The 17,932-nt window shown below is 40.1% G+C and overlaps 1 protein-coding gene across 2 annotated transcripts in view; it reads left to right on the top strand.

Moving 5' to 3' along the window:
* The window catches only part of DSCAM (DS cell adhesion molecule), a 487,286-nt gene that overhangs the window by 425,173 nt on the left and 44,181 nt on the right, over positions 1-17,932 (top strand). The window contains exons 22-27 of one of the 2 annotated variants that reach the window (XM_074534053.1): positions 3,008-3,125; positions 3,947-4,110; positions 6,922-7,020; positions 7,591-7,779; positions 9,361-9,651; positions 14,516-14,692. In XM_074534053.1, the coding sequence (XP_074390154.1) occupies positions 3,008-3,125; positions 3,947-4,110; positions 6,922-7,020; positions 7,591-7,779; positions 9,361-9,651; positions 14,516-14,692 (1,038 nt within the window). Of the gene's footprint in view, positions 1-3,007; positions 3,126-3,942; positions 4,111-6,921; positions 7,021-7,590; positions 7,780-9,360; positions 9,652-14,515; positions 14,693-17,932 lie in introns of those variants that run through there. The other variant, XM_074534061.1, reaches the window with a different exon arrangement.

The following is a 17,932-nucleotide window of genomic DNA, read 5'->3' as shown; positions in this document are numbered from 1 at the left end:
AAATAACCATTAAAAACAAAGGGATAATACAAAAATTTTGCTGACAGTGGTGCCATGCCACGCTGAAGGCTTCAGCAGGATTCCTGTGTTCCACATGTTTTGTCCTGCAGGACCTGGCAGCAGTTTGGAGTAGCTGGATGTTTCAAGAAACACGGGAAATGTGTGAAGGCCACGGGGAAAATGATTAATAGTCAATTTTAAATGAGTTTTCAGACTTCATGTTGCAGAGGGAATTTTGCACAGGACAGGAATCTGAGCAGTCCAGATGCTCACAGATGTTTGGTAGATGGAGCTGACAGCATCTCCTGCTGCTTTTCAGAGATGGCATGAGGGCCACGAGGCACCTCCTGCAGCAAAACCTGGCACCACTGAAGACAAATGTGGCTTATAACACCAACTTCAGCAGAGTCAGCATTTCTCTCTGTGTCTCTGGCTGCTCTGAGCATTTTTCTGTTTGAGTTACTTTGATTAATTAGCCCATGGTGTGGTGGGTTTACCCAGGCTGGGTGCCAGACACCCACCAGAGCTTCTCTGTCACTCTCCTCTGCAGCTGGACAGGGAGGGGAAATACAACAAAGGTTCATGAGCTGAGATGAGGACAGAGAGAGACCACTCAAAAAATACCATCACAGGCAAAACAAACTGAAATTGGAGATACTGAGTTTACTACCAACAAAATCAGAGCACGATAACAGGAAGAAAAATAAATCTTAAAAGCGCCTTTCCCACATCCCTCCCTCCATCCCAGCTCTATCTCCTCCTCCCCACCAGAGCTTCTCTGTCACTCTCCTCTGCAGCTGGACAGGGGAGGGGAAATACAACAAAGGTTCATGAGTTGAGATAAGGACAGAGAGAGAACACTCAGAAAATACCATCATGGGGAAAACAGACTCAAATTGGAGATATTAATTGAATTTACTACCAACAAATTCAGACACGATAATGAGAAGAAAAATAAATCTTAAAAGCGCCTTTCCCACATCCTCCCACCTTCCCAGCTCTATCTCCTCCTTCCCAGGAGCACAGGAAGATGGATTTGGGGTCACAAGCAGCTCATGCTGGACATGGGGGGAGCTTCTGGCAAGCTGTGACCTCCCCACTACCAAAACCTGGCCATACAAACCCAACACATATGGCTTCTGGGAGTACAGCCCTGTGCAAGGCTTTTCCAGAAAATGTTACCTTAGGATATCAGGTTATCTAGAAAATGTTATCTTAGGAGTGCCCAGGTACAAAACCCTTCTGATCCATGAGAATTTCTGACTGCCCAGAGCACAAGCCACGGCTCTGTCCTGAAAGGGTTAAACCTCAGAGCTCTGCAAGGAGGGAGCCAGGCATCTCCAGCTGCTGTTCAGCCAGGACAGGACATGTTAGGAAAGTAGTGCTGGCCAATTACCCAACCTTCACTTTGTCTCTTACCTAAATCTTCAACTTGTGTTTTAGTTAAAATTTTGACCAGAGGGAAAATAAAAAACTCTTGATTGAAAAAAAAAAAAAAAAACCCTTGAGAAGCTTGGCCTTCAACAGTGCATGAAGAGAACACAGGCAACACAGTCCAAATTGATTGTATAATCTGTGAAATCTTTTCTTTTTGTGAATATCTCAAGTCCCATTGCAGCCTACTCAAGTAATTTTGCTTAATTTTTCAAGGCCTGTTCTTTTATGCATGAATCTTTTTCCAGATTAACTGTCCCAGTTATATTTGATGCTGGGTCTCATTTTCATGTTTTCCTAATTGGTGCAAAATGGATTATTAAGTATAAGTTCTGATCTGTGTGCACAATTGAAGTAGATCAGGACTAAAAATACAGTATTTTGTCTATCTGTATTCAATATGTGCTTTTAAAATATATAATTTTAGAGGCCAGCAGAAAGTGTATTTCTATCAGGGGTCATTCTTGAGGAATAACAAATGAAGTTCTAACACAATCTATAAACTGAAAATACACAAGTGATATTTTTATATATATTTAGGTGATCTGAGAGCTGATAAAAACTGATTTTAGTTTGTTCACATTTGTGGATTTCAGATAGATTCTACAATGTACTAATATTCATTAAGGTTTATTTTGCTTAATATCAAAAGTGCTGTAGAAGAGATGTATCAATAATTTAGTTTTTATGAGACACCTGTCTACTGTGGGCAATTCTTGCTGGAAGTGTTGAGAGAAGCATCCCTTGGACATAATTTTCATCCATAATTTCTACTCCAAAAAATATAAGTTAGTAAAGATGATATATAACTGGGTTTGCTCTTTTTCTCTACAAAGGCTCTTCAATGCCATGCCTCATCTCTCTTTTAGTTACTGGTCTTCCAGGTGCTGAAACTGATATTTTGCTTGAATAAATAATATTATGAGTTTACAAGGAATTAGGACCCTAAAAACATCATTTTTAGATTGGTTTGGCTTTCCCCCTTTAATTGTGGGTGTCTCTATTTCCCTTCCAAGGGCTGTATAAATGGACACTGTGGTGGTGTTCCAGGGGTCCCAGGATGAGGGAAGAGATGAGAATCTTGGCTCCATGTTTCTGAAGGCTGATTTATTATTTTATTATATATATTATATTGAAAGAAAATTATATATATATGATATAAAATTATATATTATATTAAATTATATATTATATTAAATAATATCTATTATATAAAAATTATATATATAATATTAATTTTATATATATTATATTAAAAGAAAATGATACTAAAGAATAGAAAAAATTATTTCATCAGAAGGCTAGAAAGGAAAGGAATGGAAAGATAATAAAATCTTGTGACTGACCAGAGAGTCCGAGCCAGCTGACTGTGATTGGCCATTGATTAGAAACAACCACATGAGACCAATCACAGATGCACCTGTCACATCCCACAGCAGCAGATAACCATTGTTTACATTTCATTTCTGAGGCCTCTCAGCTTCTCAAGAGAAAAAATCCTAATGAAAGGATTTTTCATAAAACATGTCTGTGACAGGACACCTCACTGCAGTCTCTTGCTGTCTCCCCCCAGCTCCTGCCAGGATTCTGACGTTCAGCGGGACGGTGACAACGCCCTGGATGAAGGACATTGTCCTCCCCTGCAAAGCTGTGGGGGACCCTGCTCCAACAGTCAAGTGGATGAAGGATAGGTAACCAGCAACTAAATGTGCAGCTCAGATAAATCCCATTTTCTTAAAATCCTGAGGGTTGTGGGGAGGCTGATCCTGGGTCACTGGCAGGATGTGGAAGGACTGTTGGTGGTGATTTGCACTTGGTGACAGTAGATGAGGAGTTTAGAAATTCCTGTGGTCATTACAGGGCATCAAAGGAAAAAAAATAATGAAGAAAGGCTAAATGTAAACATTCAAAATGTAAAACTTAGGAGTGTTTTTGTTTTATCCTCAGGCAGTCAGGAAGGTTTTATTCTGAGAGAGCAAAGTGCCTGATACAGTGATTTGTGCTGAGGTGGGCAGTAAATGTCTTGCACATATTTAATTTTCTATTATTCTGTTCTCAGCTTTAGTTTCCCAGTCTGACAGAGCCACTTTGGAAACACACATGGACAATAATTTTCATCCAAGCACTGTGTAAGCAGGGGAACTACAGTGCTATGAAACCATCTTGTGCATTGATATAAATACCTATGATTTCATAAGGATGAACTTCATAGCCAGGAACTGCCTATACCCTCATTTCAGCATTTTTATGAAATAACAATTTAAGGAAGGAGTGAATTTCTGTCTTCACTACACTGGGTCCAGGAAAAGTGCATTTTTAAGCAAATGGTAGATATTTCTCAACAGAAAATACTCCTTTGCTTTGAAAATACTCCCTTATTGAAAGTGCACACCTCACCCCACACTTTTTCCTCTCTTTCCACTCTTAGCTGCTTAAAAAAAAAAAGAACCCACTTGTGATTAATTTTGATTGTAACTTCTTTAATGTATGCACTTTGTTTCCTGTGAGGCAGTAACGGGACACCCAGTCTAGTGATGATTGATGGGCGAAGGAGCATCTTCAGCAATGGCAGCTTTGTCATCAGGACTGTGAAGGCAGAGGATTCTGGCTACTACAGCTGTGTGGCCAGCAACAACTGGGGCTCAGATGAAATAATTTTGAATTTGCAGGTACAAGGTAAGGCTGTTGGATCCACCTCGGAATTGTTACCATGTGTTTAAAGGTGTGTCTGTTTGAAATGCAAGCTATTCATATTTATGTGTATTAGTGCAAATCTAATTCTTCCAAATTCATACATTAGTCATTCTGATTCAGCCATGGGTATTTTATGATCTAGAAAATGGCGCTTTAGGTGAAACAATTCACACACTCAGTTAAGTCTCTATGTGAGTTTTTATAAGATTGACAATGGTGTGTTTGCATTCAGTTATCTTCTAGTTCTTCACACAGAAGGTATCAGCTTCTGCCTTCTCCTTACAAATACCACATGTATCATTTTAATATTACAAAATTCAGGAAGACATGAAGGCCTTTCATTTAGCTCCTGAAAAGCTATCAGCAGAAATTTGCCTCCGTACTGAGACCTTGCATAAAAACTTCATTATGCAGGCACAGAATTTTAATATGAGGTGAAAATGAGCAAGCATTGGAAATGAAACATCAGCTAATGCATTTCTCCAGCTACGTTTTATATTCATGTTGAAAAGCACAAAGTGCATCCAGGATGGTGTTGATATGTACAAAAGCAGGGAGAATGTAAGAATATAAACCAAGTGTAAAGTGAAGCAGAACCTGTGTATTCATATATGAAGAATTCCCTGTGCAGATTTCCTTGCTCACTTACACTAAAGCAGATCCTACAAATGCTTCAATTTACTGCAAATTTTTGTACCAGAGGGAACCATCACTCTCCTGGATGTGAAATTTAAGCTTCGAGTGCAAACATATGAGAGCATAGAGAGGTTGTTTCCACTGCAGTCACCCTCTCTCCCTGCCTAAACCATTCCACTAAGCCTTGGAACAAACCTCAGGGCAGATATTGGCATATATCAACTTCCCTACAACCCAACAGAAACTAAAGATGCTCTTCTGTGATGTTTGAAGCATGACCACAACAGGAAGTAGGGAGAAAAAACACCATCAAATGGAAACCTTACATTTATATTTCACTAAGTACTTCTGTAATTGCATATATTTGCTGTTATTGAACTGCAGCAACTAAAAGCAAATCAATATTACTTCCCTAAGGGACAGACAAAGAGTGGCTTTTAATATGTGGGACCACCATTTTTTGTAGATAGGGTGAAGCTGTGATGAAAGCTTTTGCCATAAATCTTTCCCAGTGTAGTGTGTGCACTCTCTCCCTATGGAATCAGCCAAGTCACTCAGAATAACAGAACAAATCCATCTCACAAAGGGAATTTTCCTTTAGAGTATAAACTGTCTCTTTTGTTTTCTTCAGCCCTGTTTGGCCCTGTGAGGGCAAAAAAAAATCAACTTCTCTTTGAAGTAATCCATAGCTGGAAAGCAGCAAACTCTGCCTTACATCAGCACCCATTATTCTGCAGTCTGATGGCTTGAACGTGAATGCAGTGGGGAGCTTTCCCTGGAGTTTCACTCTGTCCCTTAATCACAGGCAAAGCAGGCAATGTTCTCTGGCAGCAGAAAGCTGGACACAGCAGGGCAATCTGTGTTTCTGTCCTGCCTGGTCATGGGACTGTGTCAGGACAAGGGCAGCTCCTGCAAGCACGGGTCACTGGCACCACCACCCTCTTCTGTCCCAGCCAGGAGAGCTGTGGCCATCCTCTTGTCTCTCCTTCCCAGATTTCCATCCCACTTTTGCTGCTGTTTCTTGATCCTTTGCAAGCATGGACACTGTTCATACCTCACTCCTTATTCTTGAGATAGCAAAGCTCACTCTTCTGTACTTTTCTGACAGTAGAATGTTTCCAGTCCATTTCCAGTCCCAGCTCCCTGTGTCAATTCCTAGTCCCAGTTTGCCCTATCCAATGCAACTTGTTGGATGTGGCATGGCTCCTTCTCTGCCCTTTAATGCTGGAAGAAATTACTCCAGTAAGGGTGGTGAGGGCCTGGCACAGGTGCCCAGAGAAGTTGTGGATGCCCCTGGATCCCTGGAAGTGTCCAAGGTGAGGTTGGGCAGGGCTTGGACCAGTCTGGGACAGTGGAAGATGTCCCTGCCCATGGCAGCAGATTGGAATGAGATGACCTTTAAGCTCTTTTCCAACCCAAACCATTCCATGATTTTCCTCCAAAGGAAGCTGGGAACTGGGAAAGGGATGAGAGTTTAAGTTTAAGAGTTTAAGTTATTCCTGCACTCAGTCAGCAGCTGATCCTTGGAACCCTGATCTTCCATCCCCCATAATGTTTATGGGGAGCGGCAGAGCTGAAGTGCTTCCAGTCTTTGCTGACAGGGTAGGGAATCCTTTATACCAAAAGCCTCAGTGGTTTGGAAGAAGATTGGATCTGCCTCCAGTCACAAATGTATCTATGATATCTAATTAACTCTCACATTTGCACTGGAAGAAGCCCTTGATTTGCACCTTTTTTCATTTTTGCTATAATAGCCTGCACACACAGGAATGAGTGGGGCATCATTTGCGGCAGCACATGTTTCCTGTCACTAAAATTTTATCTTCTCCCCAAAACAGATATCAAAAAAAAAAAAGAAAATTAATGGCTGGGGAGCTCATGTGCCGTTGAGGTCTAACAGGACAGATGCAAAAAAATTCAGAGAAAAACAAAGGTTAGGAATTGAAAGACAAAATTGTGCATAAAATTAAATAAAAAAATGAGAGCTTGTCTGTTCTCATCTTAACCAAGGATGTCAGCTAAACAGACACTTTGACAGAAATCATTTGCATTTTTTGCAACTCAAAGCAGCTATTTGATAAATGACTCTTAGAAGTGATTAACATCGTGTCAAACCATTTGATTGCATTTTCTATTTTTAACTATTTTTCCATCTAGTTCCACCAGACCAGCCAAGACTCACTGTATCCAAAACTACATCTTCCTCTATCACTCTTTCCTGGATACCTGGAGACAATGGGGGCAGTTCTATCCGAGGTAATGTAATTCAGGTTAATTGCTGCTTCTTACTAAATTATCATATGTTGATAGGATTAGTATAAAATTATGAATGGCACCAAAAAAAAAAAAAGAAAGAAAAAGGAAAAAAAGAAAAACAAGGCAATCTGTATTGCTGTCAACCCTTAATGTGCACTATCATGGTGATAACAGCTTTCAGTAAATTGCAGTTTGTCTTTGTGGTGGTTTATTCACACATTTAATCACTTTCTCCTCAGCTGTTATGACAGTTGCTCTATCTGATTTTCCAAATGTGTAATCTCTAACCACTCATTTTGGAGGGTGCAGGTTCATCATCTGTTTGTTACTGATTGAAGGGTCCTTAGAAATATCCATCCTTTTCTTTTCCCCTTGAAGCCATCATAAAAAATTGTACTTAAGCTGTTATCAGAGTGGGCAAAATGCATTGCCTGGTATCTTTCTGTCAGGGGAGAGCTGTATCTTTCCCTGCACATGGGATTTTTTTTCAGTTTTATTAGGTCATTAAAATGCCTCCTTGGGTTACCTGAAGGATTTGTGATACCATTTCCATCCGCGCTTTCCCTCCAGGTTATATCCTGCAGTACTCAGAGGATAACAGTGAGCAGTGGGGCAGTTTCCCCATCAGCCCCAGTGAGAGATCCTACAGGCTGGAAACCCTGAAATGTGGCACCTGGTACAAGTTCACCCTGACTGCCCAGAACGGGGTGGGGCCGGGGCGCATCAGCGAGATCATCGAGGCCAAGACGCTCGGCAAAGGTCAGTTGGTTCTGCGTGTTGGTTCTGCTGTCAATGCAGGGCACCAGCAAAGGAAGGGATGGTGAGAAGGACTCCATGTTCTCAGAAGGCTAATTTATTACTTTATGATACTATATTATATTAAAGAAGACTGTACTATACTAAAGAATACAGAAAAGATACTCAATGCTAGAAAATATTAATGAATACTCATGACTCTCTCCAGAGTCTTGACACAGTTTGGCCCTGATTGGCCAATGAGTCAAAACAACTCACATCAGAATCCAATCAGAAGGCTAATTTATTATTTTATGATATTATGTTTTTATTAAAGAATACTATACTATACTAAAGAATACTGAAAAGATGCTTACTGAATGCTAAAAAGATAATAATGAAAACTCGTGACTCTTTCCAGAGTCCTGACATAGTTTGGCATTGATTGGCCAAAGAGTCAAAACAACTCACATCAGAATCCAATCAGAAGGCTAATTTATTACTTTATTACACTATTTTATATTAAAGAATACCGTACTATACTATACTAAAGAATACAGAAAAGATACTTACAGAAGGCTAAAAAGATAATGAAAACTCGTGACTCTTTCCAGTCTTGACACAACTTGGCCCCAATTGGCCAATGAGTCAAAACAACTCACACCAGAATGCAGTGAAGCAATCACCTGTGGATAAACAATCTCCAAACACATTCCACATGAGCACAACACAGGAGAAGCAAATGAGATAAGAATTGTTTTCCTTTTCTCTGAGGCTTCTCATTGCCTTTCAGCTTCCTGAAAAAAAGGAGAAAAAACCCTGGGTGAAGGGATCATGTTCAGAGAATGTGAATGCCACATGGTTCTATCCCCTTCACCCTCCTAAAGCTCCTGCACTCTGCTGGAGATCTTGGGTTGATGAGAAAACAGGCCTGGATATTTTAATATTACTGGCTTTGGAAACATTTACATGGCTGTGACAAAAAAGGCTGTGGCTGTGAGACTTTAGGCCCACACAGGCTAATGTTCTGTCATTTTTTCTCTAATAATTTTTTTCTAAGATGGGTTGGCAGATATTTGGTAAGAGGGTGTCTCCACTGTCACAGACTATAGCAATTCCATTTCATTATTTCATTGCCACGAGGAAATTGGCTCTTCTCTTCTTATGAAAATTCAGGGGGTTGTTTATCTGTGTGTTGAAGGAAGACAGGGAGTATATTTATGTATAAAGGAAATGGAGCCAGTGTCTCATTTCTGCTCCAAGCCAGTATTGCAGGAGTGTGCAAGCAGCATCCTCTGAACTGTATAAGTGTTAAAAGTAAAGGAAATGTTTGCGTCAAGTTCTGCAAGGCAAAACTAACCATATTTTTTGAATGGATGTTTGGATATTTTTTTCCATATACTGGTTTTAAAATCTGGGTTTGTGAGTCTGGCACAAAGAGGGAAAAAAGATTTAAAAAGGAGGAGGGGGGGAAGCTGAATATATAGATGCTGAATTTAAGCTAGAATTGAGGTTGGCCTAGAAATTATTCTCTAGATTTTCTATTTTGAGAGTTTTTATCTGCAATATTAAAGCATTTTGTCTCGAATATCCCCCTGCCTCTAGAGCCACAGTTCTCCAAGGAGCAAGAGCTCTTTGCCAGCATCAACACCACGCGGGTGAGGCTGAACCTGATCGGCTGGAACGACGGCGGCTGCCCCATCACCTCCTTCACCCTGGAGTACCGGCCCTTTGGCACCACGGTCTGGACCACTGCCCAGAGGACATCCCTGTCCAAGTCCTACATCCTCTATGACCTCCAGGAGGCCACCTGGTACGAGCTGCAAATGAGGGTGTGCAACAGTGCTGGCTGTGCAGAGAAACAAGCCAAATTTGCCACTCTCAATTATGACGGCAGTAAGTATTTCCTTTAATTACGCCTCAGATGCTGTTTTACTTGGGTTTCATATGTGATTTTTTTTTCTTTCTGCTCATATTCTATTTTTTCCTCAAAACAAGGAAAATATTTCTTAAAAAATCCTTCTATTTTTTCCTCAAAAAAACACATTTTGAATCTACCAGCCATGCTGTCAGAGAGGTTAAAGTCTCAAAGATGTAAAATAGCTCCTGATTTCCTGACAGTAGGCTGTCAGGCAGGAAAGAGGAATTGTTTATTTGTCCTCACCTCGGAAAAACTCCAAAGTCAATCAGCCATGAGACACATAATCATAGGACATTAAAAGTCATTAGTTCCAGTGGTTACAGGGGCCTTTCCTAGTATTTCATGCATCTTTTCCATGAAATTTTAGTCTTCCATGGAATTTGTTCCTGCAGCCATTCACGGGGCTTAATTGCTATTCCCTGTGACACAGCCCAAAACTCATTATGGGACACATTGGAGCAGCCAAGCAGGTTGTCCTCTGGGAAAGCCTCTGGATAACATCTTCCAAGGGCAGAGCAATGGCAGTGCAATCATCCCTGCTCACAGGCAGGGGACAGTGAAACTAATGGCCATGACAGATGGCTCTGTCATGCCCAGCAGCAGGACACAGACCAGGAGGGAGTTGTTGTTTCATCCCACCCTTCTGCCAGGGGTTACTGCCCACCCTGCAAAACCCAGGACACAAGGGCAGGAGCAAAGCTGACAGTTTGTCACTGAGTGCAGCTCAGGTGCTGCCAGGCTGGGTGAGAGGGCTGCTGGCTCCACAGTGGGGAATGGCAGCGTTCCTGGCAAAAAGGCAGCACAGATGGCTCCAGATGGCAGCTCTGGATTGCTCCAGTGGGAATTGCCAGAGCTTTTCTGGAGAATTCCAGTGTAAAACCTCGCTGTGTTGCCAGGGGTGTTGTGCTGCATTGTGCAACCACTTGGCAGCATCTGTGGTGTTAAATTAAGCTACAGCCCTGGTGAGCGAGTTCAGACAGGAGCTGATGGTTGTGACAGCACCAAATTGGTAATTGTTTGTAACTCTGTGTTGGTAACAGGCCTCCACATGCACATCACCACTCATGTATGGCTCAGGGGTCATTCCCAGGCAGAAATGTGGGATATGACTGAGGCAGAGTTTAAACCTCAGCACCTGACACATCCTCTGCTGCTATACCAGCCTTGTGCTGGGTACTCAGCAGCTCTTGCAGATAATTAATCACCCTTTGGAAAAACATCATCTTTGGTAAGCTGCCACACAAGTCCACATAATATAGACAGTCTGAAAAATTAAGAGAGAGATCTTGCCTCAGCTCCCAGAGGCCCACAGGAAACCAGGATCTGAGCAGTTACTACACAAATGGTCCAGGTTTTTCCAGGCATGTTAAGGACTTGTTTTACTGAGAAATGTAGCTGTTGTCAATAACTCTTTCAAGTATTATGAGTTAATTTCTTCTCATTTTACTTAACCTATGGTGATTTTGTTTTGTTTTCCAATATCTTTCCACAGGCAGCATCCAACTTTCAGTTGTTCCATTATCATCACTTCTATTTGATTGGGGCAAACAGTCTTAAGCCATACCTTAAAATGAATTTATATCAAAATGCAGATCCAGAGCCTTAAATTTCCATTTGTAGCACTCAAATCAAAACTGTTCTTACAGTGATCTGATGTGAAATGTTGTCAGGTTCTGCTCTTTGATTGGGTGATGATACTTACCCTGGTGTGACCTGCACACCCTTTGATTTTTTATGTTGCCATATAGCATCTTTAAAAGGGATAAAATGAAACAGTAAAAAATATTTGCAGCATTAAATTTCCTGGGCCACCGCTTCTGGTCAGCTAGAAAATTTCCCATTTGTGATATTGCTGTTTTTATTTGTGGAGTGTGCTTTGCCAGGACTGAATTGTGCCTTAGAGAGGCAGAGCGAGCTCAAATACTGACCCTGAGGTTATGAGAGGAAAACAGGGATGGAAAAGCAAATTTCAGTTTTCAGATTTTCTACATTTGCTAGGTTTGACTCAGAACTGAAATTATAAACTGATGATGATGATCATTATCATTCTTACAAGTATTTGATACAGAAATTTTTGCTTCCTTAGGGAATTTTTGTTTGCAGAAAACCAGTGGAAACTTCTTGGCCAGCCCCACTTTTGAGTTCTGTCCCTGCCTCTACCTTTGATTCACCCTGTGATGTGGGATTAGCCCCTTCCAGCTTGCAGGGGCCACAGCTGCCCCTCAGATAAAGCAGATACAAGAGTAGCACTTTGAAGATTAGATAATGCAGCGTATGAAAGTTCTGCGATGCCAAACGCTAAGAACAAGCTTAGAAGCTTTAGCAGCTTTAAGATAAAGCCTTTGTAAAGTTTGCAGAAATCCCAGAGTTACGTGGTTTTGGGTCACTTTGCTGTGTGTGGGAGGAATATCATAGCTCAGCATCCTCCCCTTCAAATCTCCGCCTGTGCTGAATCAGGTCAGAGGGTTAATGACAAACCTACATGCAGCTTTTTGCTCTCTGTTCATGGGCATCTCAGCAACAATTTCCAGCTTACAGGTTGCCTGACCTGCCTGCCCCTTGTTTGTTCAGAAGCACACGATCCATAAGGAGATATTTTTAGCCCTGTGCAGCTGCAGTTGTGGAGAGCTGCAAAGGAGCTTCCCAGCTCAGGGATCAGCTCCTGGGTAGCCCTGGCATTAAATCGGATCAGCTCTAAACTCTGCTAATTGATTCTGACCCTCCCAGGCACTCCCTGCCCTGAAGGACACACTCCTGGGTTCACAGGGTGCAGTGGGAGATGCTGCAACCAAGGGGGAAAAGGGGTCAGAGATATTCAAATTACAATTTCTGTGAGGCACCAATCAGGCTAACAAAGGGTGATGGTGAACTGACCTGGAAAACAAAACAAACCCTCCCCATTTGTCTGGGACTGAGTCCTGAAAAAAGCTTTGACCCTTCTATTCCTAGCAGGCACCTAGAATGACAGCAAATGTTGAAATGTTATTTTCTCAGTTTCTCCCAGGATTAATTTTTGTTAATTTCCAACGCAATTGCTGAAAAGCAACAAAGGGGTGATGTGAAAAGGGGCAGTATGACTTTTTAATTAAGCTCCAACTGCCTGTTTGTAATGTTATGAGGTTTACATTTGCCTAGAGAGAGGCTTGGATAGTGATAATCAGGTATCTAAACACTTCAGGTTTAAGTGAAATAAGGGCCACTTATCGTTTGATTTTCATCAAAGACATAATTTTAGGTAATCTGGAACCTAATGGTCTCTGTGACTGCAATTCAGAGAAAACTTTGGTCCTTGAGTATCCAGGAGGGTTTAGGAGGATGTGGAGACAGTTATTAGTATTACCTCCAGGAGCTTGAAGTTCTTTCCATTTCTTCATCTAATAATTTTATTTGCCTTTAAAGTAGTACAAAGTGTGCATCTCAGGGCAAGATGAAAATATCCTGCTGTGTGTTCAAGAAACAGAAAATTAGAAAAAAAAAAAAGAAAGAAAATTATTGAGAAGAACTGCAGTGGAACATTAGAAAAATATTCCAAATGCAATTGTAAGAAAACAAATTTTCCAAAGTACCTAATATAGGTTTGGATGGTTGTAGCTTTTCTTTTTATCTTTGTCCCTTTAGGGACCTGCTCTTCTCTTTATATGCAGCTGAAATAGTTCTTCTGAAAAAAACCAGGACTTGGGATTCTACATTTTCACTGTGGTTATGGCACTCACACTGTACTGCATCAGATCTCAGTTTTTATTCTGATACTGTATAGCACATAATGAGATATAACCATATCACTTAATGCAGCAATTAAAATGTAAAAAAGGATGTGCCTGTTTTTCTCTCTCACCCTCCTTTCCTTTTAGCAAGTAAGTAGCCACTTTTATGTTTCAGTAGCTGGTTAAAATTTAATAGCTTCCATCCAAAGTCATCACAGTTCACAATACTTACGTGTTTCTACGCATTTCAAGGAAATCTGCATTTTATAGCCTCATTTGTGGTTGCATTCAGCAGTTTAATAGTAATCAGGAAATGAGTGAGAAGTCTTCCATGACTAAACAGCCTTCCACAGAAGGTGCTGCATTCTTCTCATGTCCCTTAGAGGTAAAGAAGAAAAGAATTGAAAAGTTCAAGTATTATATATCACCAGGAAGCCAGGTATATTCAAAATGCAAATATGTCCCAGAATGAAAAAGTGAGCTGCCTGCCAGTAGCTGGTAGATTCATTTCCCTCGTTTCCCTCTCAAAATTTGATTGTTTCTATCCAGCATTACTCTCCTGTTTTACTGATGAGTATAATGTCAGACAGTCTTTAGCAGATTAGTATCAGGTTGGCTGTCTGAATTTCAGATCACTATCACTGCTGCACCCTCAGAACTAATAGCAGAATGTTTCTGTGCAAAGGATTAATCTGATGTATGTGGCACAAAATGAGCTTTGTCAAATGGGTTCCTTGCATAGCAAAGCCCAGCAGAAATGTCACAGCAGTGCTATTTCCCCATAATAAGGAATAATAGACATTAGGGAGGAATTCTGAGCTCTCTTACAGCTTTTTAATAATTTAATAGGACTCAAAATTAATCATAGTATTTGACTGCATATCAGACACGATTTTCCTTAATCAATGAATGCAATTCTTATGGATTTCTGATAATCTCTGCAGTCAGTCCCTCATTTCCATGAGCCTGGTTATGTGTTTGTGGCCATTAGACACACAAATGTAGCCTCCAGCCCAAACAGAAAAATCCAGCTGAAGGTTCTGCCAGCACCTGAAGCAACAAACTGCTTTATTCCTTCAAAAGTCAATATTTTGTCCTGGTTGAGAGGCCTCTAATGCCATGCCCCTGTTTGCAGGTACAATCCCTCCTCTCATCAAGTCGGTTGTGCAGAGTGAGGAAGGGCTGGGGACCAACGAAGGGCTGAAGATGCTGGTGACCATCTCCTGCATCTTGGTGGGGGTCTTGCTGCTCTTTGTGATGCTGCTGATCGTCAGGAGGAGGAGGAGGGAGCAGAGGCTGAAGAGGCTGCGAGGTAAGGGGGTGTCTGTGGAACTTTTCTCTACCTGGTCATGAAAACAGGAGTGGGGCTGCACGTGACCAAAGTGTGCAATCCCCAGCTGGGATCATTTTCCTGCAGTACAGAACAGACTGTGTGTGCTTTCTGTAGAAATTCCTTCTTTTTCTATGGGTCATAAGTTTCTAAAAAAATCATTAATATACACATTGTTATTATTTTGCATAGGGGAAAGGAAGATATTTCTCATTGGTTCACTTCCCTTTTTTTGTTGTTTGTTTGCTTCCCTCAATGAGCTTAAAGTAGATTTTTATTTTGAAGGATGAAATCAGATGTTCTGAAGATGAGGGAATCTCAACTTTCCAGCAGATGTTAACAATTATTTCCAAATTATAAAATGAAAGTAGTCAGATTTTAGTAGGATAGAACACACAACCAGATATTTAGTAGGATAGAACACACAACTGCAGTATCCGTGGAACAACACACAACCAGATTTTTTTTGAAGGACGAAATCAGATGTTCTGAAGACGAAGGAATCTCAGTTTTCCAGCAGATGCTAACCATTATTTCCAAATTATAAAACGAAAGTAGCCAGATTTTAGTAGGATAGAACACACAACCAGATATTTAGCAGGATAGAACGCACAACCAGATATTCTCAGATTTGTTATCACATTTTCACCATGATTTTTTATAATAGAACTTACACAACACTTCATTGTTCACTGACTTTTAATTGTTGCTGATCTGTATTTTCCTCTAATCCTTATTCAAATTCAGTTGTTTGTTATGTGAATAAGATTTAGATCTGTGAATTCATTCAGCTTTATCATTTTTCCAGCAAAAACCCCTGGGTGAGCCACAGCCAAGTTTTTGACCCTTGCAGTCTGACACTGCTGCCCTGTAGCTTTTGCACTGGCAAAAGTATTTTGGAAAGGTATTTCCTGAAGGTATTTAGGAAAATCCTTTCAAATCCAAACCTGAATTAATAGTAAAACAATTTATCATGTGCAAAAAATAAGCCTAATCTCCAGGAGCCACCAAATTGATTAGTTATTTGTATTTTAACCAAAATGTGATCATGGTACCTATTAAAACCAGGGCCAATGCTATGTTTTCCTTCTGACCTTCCTACTTCTCTCTCTTCTGGGTCTAATTTTGTCCTTTGTAAAATATTCTGGAGTTAGAAAAAAGACAGAGGGCATGGGCAAATTCATATATAAAGAAGGACAACCAACCTTATGGTTCATGCACAGCCCTGGAAATCAGGACATCTGGATGCTTTAGCTTGTATAATCACTTTTTCTTTAAAACTTTATAAGCCATTTACCTTCCAAGTTTTGGGTTTTTTCATTTAAAAAAATGTGGTAAAGAAAAAGGAAGTATTATCTTATCTTCTTAGAAATGCTGTGGAATTCCATCCAGTAATGAGCAGGACATCTCAAGCCCTTTGGCTCTAGAAAGTGACGTTTCTGCACATTATTTTTTCATGGTTAATTTACATGTATTCATAGAATCTTGAGTTACAGTCCCTTGAGGAAGGATGATGATCACTGACCAGAGTGGCTTTTACATAAAATAAAAAGTTTCTATGAACTATTTCAGAAATTAGGAATTTAGAAAAATATTGGAGCTCCACCTAAACACAGGCAGTGGAAACGATTTCATCAGTACTTTTGATAAAAGAAATCAGTATTTAAGTACCATTTCTGTAGAAGTTGTGTCTCACTTAGCTGAATTTGTCACACTACAGCTCCACATCCCATCTGGTCCTGTCTTCTCCACAGTACAGAAGTTCATTTTTGTATCATTTTCAGTATCCAAGGATATCCTTTCCACATGGTGGTAACCAAGTCATTTCTTAATGCTTTAATTGGTAAATGAAACAGATGAAGACATTTTAATTTTCCCCTCTAGTTTTCCCATCATTTACATCCTTAACATTTTATCCATTGAGATCATTTGCCAGTTCTGTGATTGCTCTGAAACAGGAAAATATTCCCCAGGTTGTACAGCCCTTGTTTTGGATTTTGATGTAAGACTTTATGATCCAAATTATTTTCTTAGTGATCTGGCATTTTCCTTATATTTCAGCTACCAAAGTCTTGTATCATTGTCAAACTTTTATTAGATATTATTTTCTTTACTCCAGACTACTGATAAATGTCCCACACACAAAAAAATACTGAATAATAATTCAAATTGTGGTCTGAATATGTTGAAATCCTTTTTATATAGCTGCTGTGTTAATTTTTGCATCATGCTACTTTCTGTTAAAATAGTTTGAGTTACTGAAACTTTGTTTTATGGAAACATAAAAATGATCTTTTACTGTGGCTTTATCATATCCCAGTGAGAGTTTTTTTCCAATGTCATTAATTCTCAGACAATTTTAATCTAATTTTAAAAAAATCCACTTTGTTTGACATGGCTGCTTGACCACAAGTCTGTATTGATTGGCCTCAATTATCCTTTTAATTCATTTCATGAAGCTTCGCTCAATTCTTTTTTATTATTATTTTGTGCATTGCCAAGATCAGACGGATAGGGCTTCAGGAATTCAGAATTTTTTTGCTCATTCTTTTTGAAGACTGATCCCATGTTTGACATTTTCTGCTCTTCTGGAGCAGAAACTTTATGTTCTAAAAGCTTTCCTGACAATAAGTATTGCTGTTCCAGAGAACTCCTTACTAAGTTTTCTAAAACAAATGTGTGCAAGTTTTTCTGAAGTCCTAACTAAAAAATAAATGGTTTACTCTAGTATTTGTTGTGGTTAAATTTATACAATTTTTGAAAGGGAAATAATCACATTATCACTTGGTCTGTATGACCTGGTGGGGTTTCTTTGAGGCACAATATTCTTTTTTTCCTAAATCAGGATTTCCTCTAGTCTACATCAGAAAAATAATCTCCACAGTGGGACCTTCTAAAATAATTTGTGCAAATTACAGGTGTAACTCTTGCTTTTGTGGCTGCAGATGTGGTTTTTTTGAACCTGTTTGACAAAGAGGAGAGGGAATTGCAGATTTGTTTGCAGTGTGCTCTGCATGCAAACATTTGTGTCCCTGCTTATGAGCAATGGGTTTGAGTTCCCATTTCTGTTGAAGAACAGCAGCCTCTCCATTCTTGATCCACTTGTCTGGATCAAGGGACAGTTAAACTTTTTTCTTCCTCCTTTATAAAAAAACCCAGATTTCTCAGCAAAGTCCTGATTTTTGCCCAGTTTTGTTGTTCCACCATCCAGGTCCCACAAAA

The sequence above is a fragment of the Zonotrichia albicollis genome, chromosome 2 (genome assembly GCF_047830755.1).
Source record: "Zonotrichia albicollis isolate bZonAlb1 chromosome 2, bZonAlb1.hap1, whole genome shotgun sequence".
NCBI lineage: Eukaryota > Metazoa > Chordata > Aves > Passeriformes > Passerellidae > Zonotrichia > Zonotrichia albicollis.
Note: the sequence above shows the minus strand (reverse complement) of the source record. Positions and strands in the feature narration are given on the sequence as shown.